The sequence below is a fragment of the Apium graveolens genome, chromosome 10 (genome assembly GCF_009905375.1).
Source record: "Apium graveolens cultivar Ventura chromosome 10, ASM990537v1, whole genome shotgun sequence".
NCBI lineage: Eukaryota > Viridiplantae > Streptophyta > Magnoliopsida > Apiales > Apiaceae > Apium > Apium graveolens.
Genome location: NC_133656.1, coordinates 156,407,856 through 156,423,237, shown reverse-complemented (window position 1 = coordinate 156,423,237; position 15,382 = coordinate 156,407,856). Strand labels below are relative to the sequence as shown.

Below are 15,382 nucleotides of genomic sequence, written 5' to 3'. Positions count from 1 at the left end.
CTCGATAAGTCACTCTATGACTTCTCGATAAGTATTGTACAGTTCTCGAGTAATATAGTTTAAGTTCTCTAGTATAATTTAAACTTATCTTTAACTCAGACTGAAATAATTTTTTTAATAAATTATTTTCAGTATGATACTTTTGATAAAATTTATTCTGATTTATTTAAATAAAATTTGAAAACAATTTAGTTGATTCAAGACAAACTGGGTATTTATTTGATATCTTGACAAGTCATTCTGTAATTTTATACATTCAATTTTAAATCATCAAATCATCATTACGTAATTAAATCAAATCAACATTTCCAAAATACACAACTTCTATAAAATTCTCGCTTCTCCAAACAAAAAGGCATTAAAATGCAAAAAGCAATGAAAGCGTAAAAAACCAGCAAAAATCAAATTCAGGCAAAACAAGAAACAACCAAAAGGGGCAATGGCGAATGGTGAATCTGATTCAAATTCCAAGATTTTAGCAAGATGGGTTATGGGTGGTGTAGTGGGTGCAGCTGCAATAGGGTTGTATGTATTGTATCCTCAAGAACTTGGCTTTTTTAGGAGAAAAAAGAAAGGGCCTATAAGGGTTTACATGGATGGGTGTTTTGATATGATGCACTATGGTCATTGTAATGCTTTGCGTCAAGCTAGAGCTCTTGGTGATCAATTGGTTGTTGGGGTTGTCAGTGATGATGAAATTACTGCTAATAAAGGCCCCCCTGTTACTCCTCTTAATGAAAGGTTTCATCTTTTTCGTTTCTTCATTTTCTTTTTGTGTTTCCTAGTTACCCTTTTGTCAGATTTGTGTTCTTGTTGGTTTGGGTTGTGTTTTTAGATAGTGTGGTCATTTCTTTTGTTTTATGTATTGAGAGAGGGAGGGGGAGGGTGGGGGGGGGGTCCCAGCTGGCAGATTTGTTTTCTTGGTATTGTTCATATCCGGATTACGTATGTGTATGTATAAAATTATGAGTATGTTATCTGAGTGCCCCAGTTTTTAGATTTGTATACACACTCACACATGAATAGTCGAATTTGTTTGTTAGGTGCAGTGTGCATTCCCATTTCCGCAATTATTGTATATAGAGAAAGTAGGATTTATTGTAGATCTGTTGAACCATAGGTTCTTTCCTTTTTTATGCAGTGGTTCTGAATTCTGATAATTTTCTCAAATTTCGCGGTTCTTTAGTTTTCATCATACTGATGTTGATGACCTATGAAGGGTTTGAATGAAATTAGAACCATTAACTAAATTAGAAATGTGTATTATATGAACTATGAACCACTAAGGTTTAACACTTAACAAACTGAAGTTTGACATATATATACATAAAACAGAGACATGGCAACGATCCATTTTAGGGTGATCTTCCTGAATGTGGGTAAAGAATGCATAAGGTTCAATTCAGTATAAAATTAAGGTGTGACCGTGTATCGTGTTGAAACTTAAAGGTTCTCATGGCATATGTTGTTGAGTGCCCATATTTCAGGTTTATGTATGTGATTATTTTTATTAAGTGCATTTTGTTTCCCTGATTGTTATATGTGTGTACTAATTTCATATTTGTGATCAAATTATAAATATCTTATAGGAACGTTTTTGTAGTAATGATTTAATTATTGTATTTATTACAGGATGATTATGGTTAGCGCTGTGAAGTGGGTAGATGAAGTTATACCTGATGCACCCTATGCGATAACTGAAGATTTCATGAAAAAGTTGTTTGATGAGTATAATATTGATTATATCATTCACGGGGATGACCCTTGTATTCTTCCCGATGGATCTGATGCTTATGCTCTTGCTAAGAAGGCTGGTCGCTATAAGCAGATCAAGCGCACAGAAGGAGTCTCCAGTACTGACATAGTTGGTATGTATCCTATGCCAGACTAAAGAAATACGTCATTGCCTGATTTAAGTATGAATAGTATAGACATATTATAATCTCCTTGTCATAAAAAGTAAAGAAAAGATATATCATAATCTCTATCATGTACTACATATATTATCTTTGGACACTTCGACATGAAGAGCTGAGTTTTAAGTGATCAGATGAATGAGGGAAGAATCAATCGTTTGGAAATACTTCTGTGTAGGTAGAATGCTTCTTTGTATGAGAGAGAGATCTACCAGCGACAGCAGCAGCAGTCAATCTTCTTTACAAAGACAGTTCAGCCATGGTCATAGCCAAAAGTCTGATGATCGTGCCTCTGGTAGCGGAACACGCATCTCTCATTTTCTACCCACATCCCGCAGAATTGTGCAGTTCTCCAATGGGAAGGTACTTATAAATGTAGTTAGTCGTATACTATATTGATTCAGGTCCCAAATAACTTTAGTCCCTGGGTCCTTGTTGAGTTACACTGCCTCTGTGTAACAAAACTGTTCACAAGTTTGTTTCAAATTGAAGCAAAATGATAATATAATAATAAGAATAAGAATAAATAAGGAAAACGTAGTTTTAAAAGACAAATTTAACGAGGCTAAAAGATTATAAAAGATTACATAATTGGCTGTTAGGAGATGAGAATTCTAATAATCTATATACTATACTATAATAACAGGAATGAAGTATAATTTGGTATGCTTTTTTTGGTTGGTTTGGTAATGGTTATCCCCATTATGATCGTCAGATCTTTTTAATCAAGTGATCAGGACCGTTAAATTCAAAATACTAAAAGAATATACAATACTTAAGCTCCCAGGTTCGAACCCTGCCAACAACAATTATATAGATTATTATTTATACACTACCAAAACTCCCTGGTTCGAACCCCACCAACAACAAATATTTATATTATTATTTATACATTACCCAAGATTCACGTTCGAATCTCGCCAACAACAAATATTTATATTATTATTTAGAAATATAATAAACGGTAATGATCCAAAAGAAATTTATTATAATTTTAAATTTAAATAATATAAAAATATTAATGAAGACCCGTGCATGGCAGGGGTTGTAAAGCTAGTATGTAATAATGAATGCAATATAGCCGTTATACTCAGTAATGTGACCATGACCATCATTATCTATATCTCCGGGAAAATCACAAACTAAAAACTACTTTGTCGAGGTGGAGGTTGAAAGAGATCATATTACGATATCCATTGCAAAAAAGAAAATTTATGTACATATAGATTGGAATTGGCTCCATCTTAAGCTTTCACCAAAGAGATTCCCATTTGTATTATAGATTGCACGTCATTTTCCCTGAGAATTGAGGCCACATACAACCCTAACAAACTTGAATTAAAATCCATGAAGTTATACCGATAGTAATTTAATTATTTTTGTGTAGCCAAAGTTGCTACAGAGAGATCCACATATATTTATTAATTGATGATATGTTTTCTTGGTGATAGGGGCCTGGACCTGATGCTCGCATAGTTTATATAGACGGTGCTTTTGATCTTTTCCATGCTGGCCATGTGGAGGTATGTGGATAACATATTTTTTTTGGGGGGTGGGGGGTAAGGTTAATTGCAAGAAATTGTAAATAGTAGGGCACACATTTGTCCCCATTGAGACCGGACCCTTGAGCTCTTTATTATCCACTAGGCTAAGCCTTGCAGATTGGATAACATACTTTAGTTACTGTAAAGAGGCATTAAGCATATGTCTAGCTGAGATGTATTTTATTTGTATTTATTATGTACGGCATTTTTTTGGATGCAAAAGTCAGATGAAAAACTATACGCAAAACATATGCAACAGCTGACGCTGTTCTTGTTGTGTCATTAGAAGTGGATAATTTATTATTTTTAACAAGTCAACTTCATTGTAGCTTAAGTTGAGTATTTGAACAGAAATTTACATATCAATCTCATGGGGAGTTAATTTAAGAGACTCGCTTTGTTAAGTAATATGTTTTAAGACTGAACAAATAATATGAAGAAATTTGCTATTTGACAGATATTGAGGCTTGCTCGGGCCCTGGGAGATTTTCTATTGGTTGGAATTCACACTGATCAAACTGTTAGGTAAGACATTTGGCTTCAAGCAGTTTTGGTGGGACTTTCACATGTCAACTTTTTCATTATTTAAATTACTAATCTTGTTGGTGCTATTTTCTAATTCTTAATATGTCTGCTTGGGAAATCTGTAAAAAATGCTTTAGCGGCAATCATTGAATGCACATTCTATTTTGTATACTGTATTAATGTGAAGTTTTGTTTTAGAGGCTATTCGATATTTTGGGGGTACAGGGAGCTTCGTGCTGATGCATTGTTCTATTTCACTACCAAAGAGAATTATCTGCTGTCTCACTCCCTAGGAAAACTTAGCCTAAATAAATGGAATGTTAAGGGAAAAAAGTTGTAGAAATTTTCATGTTGCCTTGTCAGTTGTGCATGTTAACTGTTGGCCCGCTCAAGTAACCTTAATTTTTATATGGTTCTTGCAGTGCTAATAGGGGAGCCCATCGGCCAATCATGAACCTACATGAAAGGAGCTTAAGTGTTTTGGCTTGCCGTTATGTTGATGAAGTGATAATTGGTGCTCCTTGGGAGGTGTCAAAAGATATGGTAATCTTGTCTTAAATATGTATTGACATGTTTGAGTGGTGCTTTAACATCTCAAGGGGAAAATTGGCTTTAAATTATATTTTTCTATTGTAGTTACTTTCTTGGTGAGATTTTATTGTTCTTGTTCATCGTCTACACTATAGGTAATGCTTTTGATATGAAATTCTCAGAATTTATTGAATCTTGAAGACATGAAAGGATATTTTTTCTTTCTAAATCGTCCTTTAGCTGAACATAGGTCTCTAGACTTGCTTACATCGCCTGCACCACTATATGGGCCCGGAGGGTGCTTGAATTAATGGGTGATTAAGGATTAGGTACCTCACATGCTCAATCTGAAATAATGTGCAAGGCCATATAGAAATTAATGTGCAAAGCGATATAGAAATCTAGAAAACCTCAGACATAATCTTGTTTATCAAAATGCAATTTAACACTGTAGTAACAAAAGCATACAAGCAGGGAGAGGATTGGGTATTGGTTATATTACTGATTTATGCTTTAAACATTTCTTTAAAGTTTCATAGTGGCTTTCCTTTGGTATTTGATAATCAACTTAGTGCCATCCTGTTGATCTCTCTTTTTTGTGTGTTTGTGTGTGTGTATATATATCTTTGTTATATTCGTTATTAATCAGAGTTGAATGAATGAATTGATGATTATCTGATATTAATCCGAGGATATATTGTGTTTATGCCAATTCTTGGAAGAGATAGGTTCTATACCCGTTATCCTACCCTTTTTCTAAATTTGTGATACATCAGCTACATTAATCTGGGGAATTACTTTGTTGAAGTACAGGAAGTAATTAATTTTACGAAATCATATATGGAATATAATATATCTAATGTTTTCGGAAGTTTTTTGTATTGGAGAATGACTTTCTCTAAGTGGGCCGTTTTCTATCATAACATGCTGACAACTGTTATGCAGATAACTACCTTTAATATCTCTATCGTTGTTCATGGTACAGTGGCAGAAGATACTGATTATCAGAAGGTATGTTGGGATTTTTATTGATTCGTTGTAGTAACTTTTTTGAAATTTCTGTTATCAATGTCATGTTTGTCAAACAGGAGAAGCGCATTCCATATGATGTTCCAGCTAGTATGGGAATTGTAAAGCTGTTGGATAGTCCTCTTGATATTACAACTAGCACAATAATTAAAAGGATTGTGTCAAATCATGAAGCTTATCAGGTTCCTTAGCTTTCACTACACCCATAATCCATGTTTTTAGTTTGTTGAAGATGGATGCTTTGTTGAACTATTTTTTATCTTAATTTTTTAAGTTATAATTCATAAAAAATAAATCAATTACTAATTTTAAGACGATAAATTATAATCTATTTTCTCCACGGAGTGCAGTAGGCTAAATCTGTTCATATTAAGCATTTATTGTGCATGGGCCATAGAATTATAAGTCAAAGCTCAGCACGTTGTTATGTATTACAATGGACTGGAGGTATTTTTTTGTGTTGTACTAAAGCTTGGAAAGGTGAGAGTCTTTAATGGGAGGAGCATTAATTTTGATTGCAGGTGTCCTGTATTATTGTAAAATCTAAGATGTTTATGTGGCTTAATCTGTATCGATAATAATTACATTAGTTGGATATAGTCTTTGTGCTACACTATGTGATGCTCTACTGAGATTTGTTTGTTCATTTCCCAGAAACGCAATGAAAGGAAGGCCGAAAGTGAAAGACGGTATTATGAAGATAAGAGCTATGTGTCAGGTGATTAGTTTATTGTGAGAGACTTGACGCAGACATAATTGGATTAGTTGTAATCACCAGAGATAGATGTTCGAGATACTTACAGTATAGAGATTTCATGGTGCATAGCGATCATTTCAAATTTGTTTGTTTGTTGACTTGGATATTATTACCAAGTTGCTTATTTAGGGTTTATAATTCTGGGGCCACGACATTGACTTGTTAGCAAATAACACAATATATTGTTCTTACCAATATGTTTGTTACTAGAATTAGGTGTTATATTCTACTTTTATGGTGAGAAATTTATCAACAGACTTGTGTATCAGACACGAGGGATCATTGTCTACTTCAATTGTTCACTCCATTTGGCCTATATGACTTGGTTGTAATCGATATATATATATATATATATATATATATGTTTTAAATGCTTATGCATGTACATCGATGGAAGTATGCATTCACCTTGAAGAATATTCTATCATACTTGTTATAATAGGCTGCGTGTGATGTTCGAGGAGATGTAGGGCTTCCTGGGGCTCTGGGTAATTGTGATAAACGAGTTCGTGTTCGGGGTTTTTCAAACGAGTGGAGCCGCTTGTTTTGACTTAAACGAGCCCAAGTAAATGAATTCAAGGTCAACCAGCATTCAGTCGGTTCAACACATACTCAAATTGATTGCTTTAAGATCAAGTCCAATAGTGTTATAGTGGGTTCCTTATAAATATTATAAAATATTAGCTCTTAGTGATTTAAGACATGATTTTGAAATTGAACTCTAACAATATCCTTATCTTCATTCCTTATTAATATTATATTAATAAATTTGAAAATATATGTGGAAGAAAGAGAGAGAGGAAAGTAAAAAGAAGAAAGAGACATGAATTTTTTATTGCTAAAAGTGTTATAAGAGAGTACTAAAAGTTTCTTAAAGATAAAGAAGGAAGACCATGTCTTAGTGATTTAAGGAGAATTTAAAACCTCATATAAGGGAGTTGTTGGACTTGCTCTAATTCGTTTATATGATTTCGACTCTACTCGTTTAACTATCGAGGTCGAACTGAGTTGGAGCAAAGCCAAGCTAAACGAGGTTAAGTTCGAGGTTAAGTTCGAGATGTCATTTGCTCGGCTCAAATGACAGCTCTGGGATAATACTGGTTGGAAAAGGAGTGATATCGTGTTCCTAATTGTGAAATACAATAATGTTTTGATAAAAAATAACAAAAAGTAACGATTTTTGGATGAGAAATCTATTTACATCAGACACATCACCGGCAATGGGTATGAGAAATGCAGTAACAAGCGAATATTACAAAAATAATAATTGGAACTACCTTTATCCTGTGCAAAATGATATATCCTATCCACAATACATACGTTTGTTCTATCCATACAACCAATTGATTTTAACATTCCCAACATCAGAGCATCAAAGAGTCGAATAAAAGTAAATATGTAAAGAAAAAGCTTGCGAAATGTTTTATTCCAAAATAGTGTCCAGGAACATTAGTAATCGAGTATGATAACAAAAAGATAATCAGCTACGGCAATGATAGTCGAAGATGACAACAGCAATGTGCTTAACAATAATTAAATGGCAGAGAAGTCGGTTAACAAAACAGCTACTGTTTTGTTGAGAAAAGCTACTATTTCGTCAAGAAAGCTACTAAAATAGACTATTGTGTTAAGAAATCTACTAAAAAATAGCTACTCGTGCCTGTGGAAAATATGAAAATAATTAACTTACGACTTAAAATAAATAAGTAAATTATAAGTGATAAGTAAAAAAATACTTATAAGTTAATAAGTGTTCGGATAATTTTACTTATAAGTCAAAAACAAAAAATTCTTAAATGAGCTAAAATAAATAATTATTGAATATAATTATCTAAATTCTTGAATTTTAAGTTAGATTAACATTTAAAAATATACTCCCTTTGTCTCATTCAATTCTCTACATCACTTTTTGACACGCTTTTCAATGTTCGTTTAAAGTATAACTCTATTAAATTTTTTAAAAAAAAAATTAAAACTTTTATTCAAAAAAAAAAATTAGAAAAAAATATTACGAAACTATACTTTATAGAAGTCTCGAAATGCGTGCAAAAAACAAACGTAGATAACCCCATGGGAAGGAGGTAGTATATTTTAAAACTGAGGTTAACAAATCAGCCAAAAATTAAAATAAGCTGAGATAAAGTACGTTATTAACATTGAACTTATCAGCTTATACGTCGTAAATTCAACTTATAAGTTGGGTCAACAAACACTCGTCGATAAGTTGTTACGAGCTTATAAACCATAAGTGGCTTATAAGTACGCTGCCAAACAGACTCTCTGTTCCATTGAATTCTATGCATCACTTTTTGACACGCTTTTTAATATTCGTTTAAATTATAATTCCATAATATTTTTTTATTTATTTTTTGAATAAAAGTTTTATATTTAATTTTTTATTCAAAAAAATTTGCGTATAATTCCATAATATTTATTTATTTATTTTTTGAATAAAAGTTTTATATTTAATTTTTTATTCAAAAAAAAAAATTGCGTATACATCCTTGGGGGACGGAGGGAGTACAATTTTGTCAATGAATTGAGTGGCAGAGCTCCTCATATCTCATCCTAACTTGGCAAAAAAAAATATCATCATGGCCTTCGTGAACGAACCAGTTCAATCTGATTCTCTGACTACAACATTGGTAAGAATAACACTGAAGTGTACTGTAATGAGTATAATAGCAAACCCTATGCTTTTGAACAGGGTAAAACAAGTTATCAACTAGTATGTAACATGCACGTGGTAGGTACGCATTCAGTACATAATTTATCATCAGAGCATAAGCATTTTCGTAAAACAACAATTGGTACAGGCTTGAAGCACAGTTACCATGTACATCAAGCATAAAGCAGCCAACAAACTACTCATTCTCAGGGGTAAAAAACAAAGCAACAAAATAAAACACTGATATAGTACACAAGTATTGACATAATCTCTCATCTAACCCTACATGCTGCAGGGCCACCTGGAGAACAATTTGGGTTTGGAGACCGAAAACCAGCAGGTGCACCTACTGTACCAGCAAATCTATGATGCATCCTGTAGTCAGAAAACCCGCCCAAGGCAAAAGAACCACCAGCTCCCATCATAGGCGGAACGGATGGTGAAATTTCTTTTACATTACTGCTTTGGAGAGGCTCTAATGTCTCAACCACATCACTCATTAGAGGTCTTGCTTTTGGGTTCTGGCTTAAGCAATAGTAAGCAAGGCTACAAGCTTTTTGCACTGCCTTGGCTGAATACTGATTTTCTAATCTAGGGTCTAAAATCTGTAGCAACTTTTTCTTGTCATTTAATTTTGGTCGGGCCCAATCGACTAAGCTCTGCTCCTTGCTTGGACGCGTTTTGTCCACAGACCTCCTTCCTGTTAATAATTCCAAAAGAACAACTCCAAAGCTGTAGACATCACTCCTTGCAGTTAGATGTCCTGCTCATATCATGAGGAGGTGGTTTCAGTAAAGTGTGGAACCAATAAGAGAGACAGTTTTAAATTATATGATATTTCTCAGTAGTATTACAAGCCACGCCATGAGTGCATTTGAACACACAAATAAAACATTCAACGACAAAATGATTATCATACGTTTATATCAATGTTCTTTGGATTAGTGTAAATGTCAATAGATACATATGGATGTGCGCACACAAATCACACATAAGTATAATGACTGCTGGTTGATGTTGCAGCCAGAATTGGTAAATATAATTAAAGGAAGAAGAAGAGCAATAAGAAATAAAAACCGCGTTATCTTAAGAAAAGATACAAAAATGTCTAGAGGTTTTATGTTCAATAAACAGCTTTTCTTTTCGGAATTTACTGCTATTAGCTAAATAATAAAATTTAGGGCAACTCTGATGCCATAATATGTTATGGCCTGGAAAGCAGGGGTGCGGCACCTCCGCGGCGTACTGCGCACCGGATACGTTCGGGTGCGGCGGTGCGCGGGGGTGCGGCGGGAAACGCACGGGGTGCGCCACCGTGGCGTATCGCCGTATTTCACAGATCAGATTCGTGGAAGTGCGGGTTGGGGGTGCGGGAGTGGCATATATTGTAATTTTTGGACTGACTTTAGTTACCCAATTGAAAGACTAAGAAGAGAGGAGAGACTACTGAGGCGAATTAATCATCGCCGTGTCTTCATCTCCATCTTCTAATCCTTGTTATCTGTTATCAACCTCCATCATCGATCTGTGTTTTTCATTTTTATATGTATAGCGTGTATGTATAGTCATGTATGTATAACTTGTCTCAGCGTGTTTGACTATTGTGTTGTGTCTTTCTGGGCCCCAAGTACTCTTTTTTTGTAAACTTATTTGATTTTTTCCTTTAATGGGCTCTTATTAATAATGAACTCCTATATGTTAAATTTGAGTAAATAATAATACGTTAAATATAATCAAATAATTCTTTTTCGAGTAAATAATTTAAAAATGTATTCGGTTATTTAGGATAATGAACTTACTTATTTAACTACTTTATTTAATTAAAATGTGACACTTTGACTATATTTATAGTATATATATAAATATTATTTTAAATATTTGCCGTATCCCGCCGCACCCGAATCCCCATATTTTTGAATTTGCCGAATTCTCGTATCCCCGCACCGCGCACCACCGCACCCATGCTTCCTAGGTTATGGCTATGTGTTATATTTATTATGATCTATTAAGAACCCAATTTGAAAGCAACAAGGGCTTTCTGAAGCAAGTAGGAACAAATGAATTCTAAAAATTATACGGTAATCCTCCTATGATGTTAGAAGCCTTACCAGTCATCACATACTCAGGGGCAGCATAACCGTAGGTACCCATTACTCGAGTTGATACATGGGTCTCATCACCTTGTGGCCCAGCTTTTGCGAGCCCAAAATCAGAGAGCTTAGCTGTATAATCCTACACAGAAACATGCACAAGCAAGATATTTGATTTTTCTTTCTAGAATAAAAATATTTGAGTGAGAGAGTTCGTTGAAAGAAAGTAAGAAGCCTATTGTTTATACAACAAGTCAAGAGCAGTACTTACAGAATCCAACAAAATATTTGAAGTTTTGAAATCACGGTATATAACTGGTCTCTCAGCATTGTGAAGGAAAGCAAGCCCTTTTGCTGCTCCAAGAGCAATAACCATCCTCGTTGACCAAGATAGTGAAACAGTGGCCTCTGAATACCTCAAGAAAGTTCACATTAAATTAACATAAATACACGCTGGCTAAAAAACAGCTTAATGTTCCCAGCCAAAATAAGTAGAGAAAACTGGTCATCCTTGTAGTAAATAATCAGACACTCTGGCATGATATTATAGTTTAAAGGACTGGCCAAATATTAGTGCATATTTAATTTGGTAAATGAATCCTTGAGAAAGTAATATGAAATCATCTTTTTAGTTCCGCATATTGCCTGAACTATACTTTCTTGAATGCAAAATAAGTTTGTCCAGATGGCAGTTTGGAAATTTTGAAACAGCAATCAATAAGTATTTGGAATTAAGTATAGTACACCTTTTGAAATTGAATGGCAGTTACATAGTTTCGATAATAGAACAGCTGTAATAAGTTGTAGAATAGAACAGCAGTAAAGGAAAACTGGAATACCAGTCACAATTAACCATTATGTTTTGGAGCAATTGATTTGAAAGTTTATTTCTTAAAACTGGATGATATTTAAGCAAAACGGTGCAAATTCTTTTTTTACATATACTTTATGTTACCCCTACAGGGGTACACTGAACATTCCTATTCCCCATTATAAGAAAGTGCTTTGGCAATAAAGGTCCTAAGTATCAATTGGGCTATTAATCTGGGAGAAAAAAGGTAACATACAAATTGTATCCAACCAACTTCTTAAATTGTTTGACAAATATAGCAGTTGAGGTTTTTTTTAGATGGCAGATAATATCGGTATAATACATTTAATTAATTACGTCGATACCTCCAAGTTTAAAGTAACGGATATTAATCACACACATGACAGATCATTGACCATAAAGCTAGTCTTTTTTGTAGTATACATTCTGATGAAAAGAACTAACTTTAATCACACGGATGACGGATAATTGACCATAAAGCTAGTCTTTTTTGTAGTATACATTCTGAAGAAAGAATTAACTTTATAGAATACAACATCATCTCTCTCGTTCTTTTTTGCATCCACATGGGTGTTACGGTTACTATTAGATTCTTTATGTACAGATGATATAATCTTAATCAATACATGCTTACATTATGAAACTATAGTCCTTAAAAATATTACTATTATATCATTGCTATGCATGATTCCCAACATATTAAAAAATAACTAGCACTTAAAAAGAAATTTTTACTAGTCTAAGCCTATTATGTATATCGAGTAAGCGACTACACATTTTATTTATGCAATACAAGGACTAAGGTCGATTAACTAGTGAATTTTATTCAAGAATTTTTCTATAATTTTGACACTTAATTCAATATTTCTTTCCCCATTATACATAACTAGCCACATGTGAAACATTTGTGCACAACTAGATCCAGTCTCCTCCAGTTTCGAGATTAATTATAAAATTTGACAAATGGCTAGTTAAGTAGGAACTTCGGATTGTAAGAGAAAATACATGATGGTCAAATTATGATAGAAAAGAAGAAATTATTGTAACTAGAACAGAAATATTTGTTAAATAAAAGTACAGCTAGATATCTTATACTAACATATAAGTGTAATACTACTGTTATGATAAATGACAAGGGATTGAGAAAGGTGCATACTTCGGAAAAGGTGATTCTCAAGACTTCCGCGAAACATGAACTCATAAACTAGTAACCTATGATCATCCTCGCAGCAATAACCAATCAACTTGACAAGATTCGGATGCCTTAGCTCACCTAGAAAATTCACCTCTGTCTATAAAACAAACAAAAAGTCAATTACATCACAGTACACAATAATCAGACTAACAACAAGTAATATGAATGTGAAGACTCACAAGCCACTCACGATGACCCTGAAGCCCTTCCTTATTAAGAACCTTAACCGCAACCGGAAGAGATTTCAAACCAACTCTAAGATTTTCATCAATATATCCCTTGTAAACAGTACCAAAACCGCCTTGTCCCAGTATATAATCCGACCGAAAACTCTTTGTAATTGTCTCCAGCTCAAAAAGAGTGAACGGAATGACATGAGTGTACAACAAAGTATTCTTCCTAGAATCCTCAATGAAGATTTTCCTCGGAGTCGAAGAAGGATCACTTAGATCTGAAACCGAACGACTATGCTTCTTCTCCGACACAGACACCGCTACTGCTAAATCATCAATCATAACATATCAAAAACTAAAGTCAACACAAAATTCACATACAAATCCAAACAACTAAATATCCTTCACTCCAAACCAGATGTCGGTATCGTACGTAGTAATCATAACATATCAAAAACTAAAGTCAACACACGCACAAACACAAAGTCACATATCCAAATCTACACAACCGAATATGCTATTTCTCCGAAGCAGCTGATAAATTAGTCATCATAACAAATCAGAAACAAAGTTAAACCATATCCACAAACATTTCAAAAAATTCTAACAAAATACGCGTTTATCGTAGCTGCATCAACAATCACAATTTCATAGCAAATCAGAAATTGAAACTAACACAATCTAAACACACACATCGTACAAGCATATCAACACACATTAAAGCTACAAACAAATACAAAATGCACAAATCAAACCCTAGATCTAGAACAATGGAGCAACAAAAATGAAATTGACCTGGATGATGAGCATTAGGAATCACAGGAGACTCCTCTCTAGTACCACAGTTTCCCATTGCCTTCAATAAATTATCAGATCTTGTATAAAATATATAATATAATTAGATAAGAAAAACAGTTCAAAATGTTCAGTGTTGCTTCTTACTACGAATCAACAACAATACACACACTCTCTCCTGTGTGTATAAATTAGATATTATTATCTTGTTGTTGTTGTTCTGGTGTTTGTTTACTTTAAATCAACCGGTGTGTTACCACTACTAGTAGTACTTTGATGCTGCAGCAACAGACTACTTTATTACTCCTGGCCTGTAGCAGTATCAGTATTTTATTACTCGCAGTAGTAAGAAATACCCGGCAGTTATATTTACCGCATTTCCGAAATTGTAATTAATATTTTTACTTTTAATTTATCGATAATTTTTTAAATAAAAATTATTTATCAATAATTTAAAATTAATTAATCATTTTTGATTGATTTATGAGTAATTTTTTGATAATTTATAAAAAAATTAACCAATTTGTATAAACAAAAAGTTGTGTTTGACATATAACAATAGCAGTTAACAGCTAAAAGATGTTTGATAAAATTTAAAAATTGTTTTTCTAAAAAGTATTTTTAGCATAAAACCTGCCTTTAGAAAAAATATGTAGTTTCGTAAAATGTGCTTTTCAGTTTTTGCGGGAAACATATGCTGATTTTACCATCAAATTTCATCAAAAATATTATATTTTATAATTTTTTACATCAAAACATACACAAATTTAAAATATTATAAATCAATTATCTAATTTTTTCAATAACACTTTTTTCATTGTCATTTTTTTTAACAGTACAACAATTTTTAACCTCAACCCTAAAAAGAGTCAAAAGCCTATTTATCTTATCTGTTATTTCTGGTATTTTTTTTATTTAGATTACAATACCGGTCCCTACGGTCTGCACACACGTAAATTTACACTCATTTTGACTTATAATAATACAAACCACGCGCTTTTGGTTAAGTGGGGGTAAGTGTACATTTCTGCCAGGCAGCTTTGCCATTCTCGTGTTTATAAACTCCCTTCACTCTCAAATATTCCAATTTAGTGCACCTATCTCTCTCTCTCTCTCCTTTATAATCTGGTGTTTCACGCACGCTGCCTGACAAGTACCTTTCAGCAGCGGGAGCGCGTTTTGTTCCCGGTCAATAAATTTAACCGAAAACCAATATTTATGTGTTTTTTAAAGGATGAAACCGTTTCATTAATGAATTAATCCCAAATATAACAATCATTGTTAACGAAACCTCACAAGAGTAAAAAAAATTCCCAAAATAACATTA

The 15,382-nt window shown here is 33.4% G+C and overlaps 2 protein-coding genes across 2 annotated transcripts; one reads left to right on the top strand and one right to left on the bottom strand.

Moving 5' to 3' along the window:
• Positions 1–317: 317 nt before the first annotated feature.
• On the top strand, positions 318–6,618 carry LOC141692773 (ethanolamine-phosphate cytidylyltransferase). Its single transcript, XM_074497711.1, has 9 exons — positions 318–741; positions 1,633–1,868; positions 2,095–2,279; positions 3,368–3,439; positions 3,918–3,985; positions 4,408–4,528; positions 5,462–5,527; positions 5,605–5,727; positions 6,200–6,618. The coding sequence occupies exons 1-9, from the start codon at positions 440–442 to the stop codon at positions 6,269–6,271; spliced, it is 1,245 nt and encodes a 414-aa protein (XP_074353812.1). The 5' UTR covers positions 318–439; the 3' UTR covers positions 6,272–6,618.
• A 2,428-nt stretch (positions 6,619–9,046) lies between these two features.
• Positions 9,047–14,366, bottom strand: LOC141690259 (putative serine/threonine-protein kinase PBL8). Its single transcript, XM_074494961.1, has 6 exons — positions 14,056–14,366; positions 13,267–13,583; positions 13,049–13,184; positions 11,332–11,468; positions 11,079–11,202; positions 9,047–9,733 (listed from the first exon to the last, which is right to left on the bottom strand). Exons 1-6 carry the CDS (start codon positions 14,111–14,113, stop codon positions 9,243–9,245), a joined length of 1,263 nt encoding a protein of 420 aa, XP_074351062.1. The 5' UTR covers positions 14,114–14,366; the 3' UTR covers positions 9,047–9,242.
• Between the last annotated feature and the right edge of the window lie 1,016 nt (positions 14,367–15,382).

Excerpts from the sequence above, each read along its gene's own strand:
- LOC141692773 (XM_074497711.1), top strand. The coding sequence starts at position 440 with ATGGCGAATGGTGAATCTGATTCAAATTCCAAGATTTTAGCAAGATGG. Across the intron at positions 2,280-3,367 it reads TGCAGTTCTCCAATGGGAAG|GGGCCTGGACCTGATGCTCG; the intron begins GTACTTATAAAT and ends TCTTGGTGATAG. Across the intron at positions 5,528-5,604 it reads AAGATACTGATTATCAGAAG|GAGAAGCGCATTCCATATGA; the intron begins GTATGTTGGGAT and ends TTTGTCAAACAG.
- LOC141690259 (XM_074494961.1), bottom strand. The coding sequence starts at position 14,113 with ATGGGAAACTGTGGTACTAGAGAGGAGTCTCCTGTGATTCCTAATGCT. Across the intron at positions 13,185-13,266 it reads AGGGTCATCGTGAGTGGCTT|ACAGAGGTGAATTTTCTAGG; the intron begins GTGAGTCTTCAC and ends TTTGTTTTATAG. Across the intron at positions 11,469-13,048 it reads TGAGAATCACCTTTTCCGAA|AGGCCACTGTTTCACTATCT; the intron begins GTATGCACCTTT and ends TGAGGTATTCAG.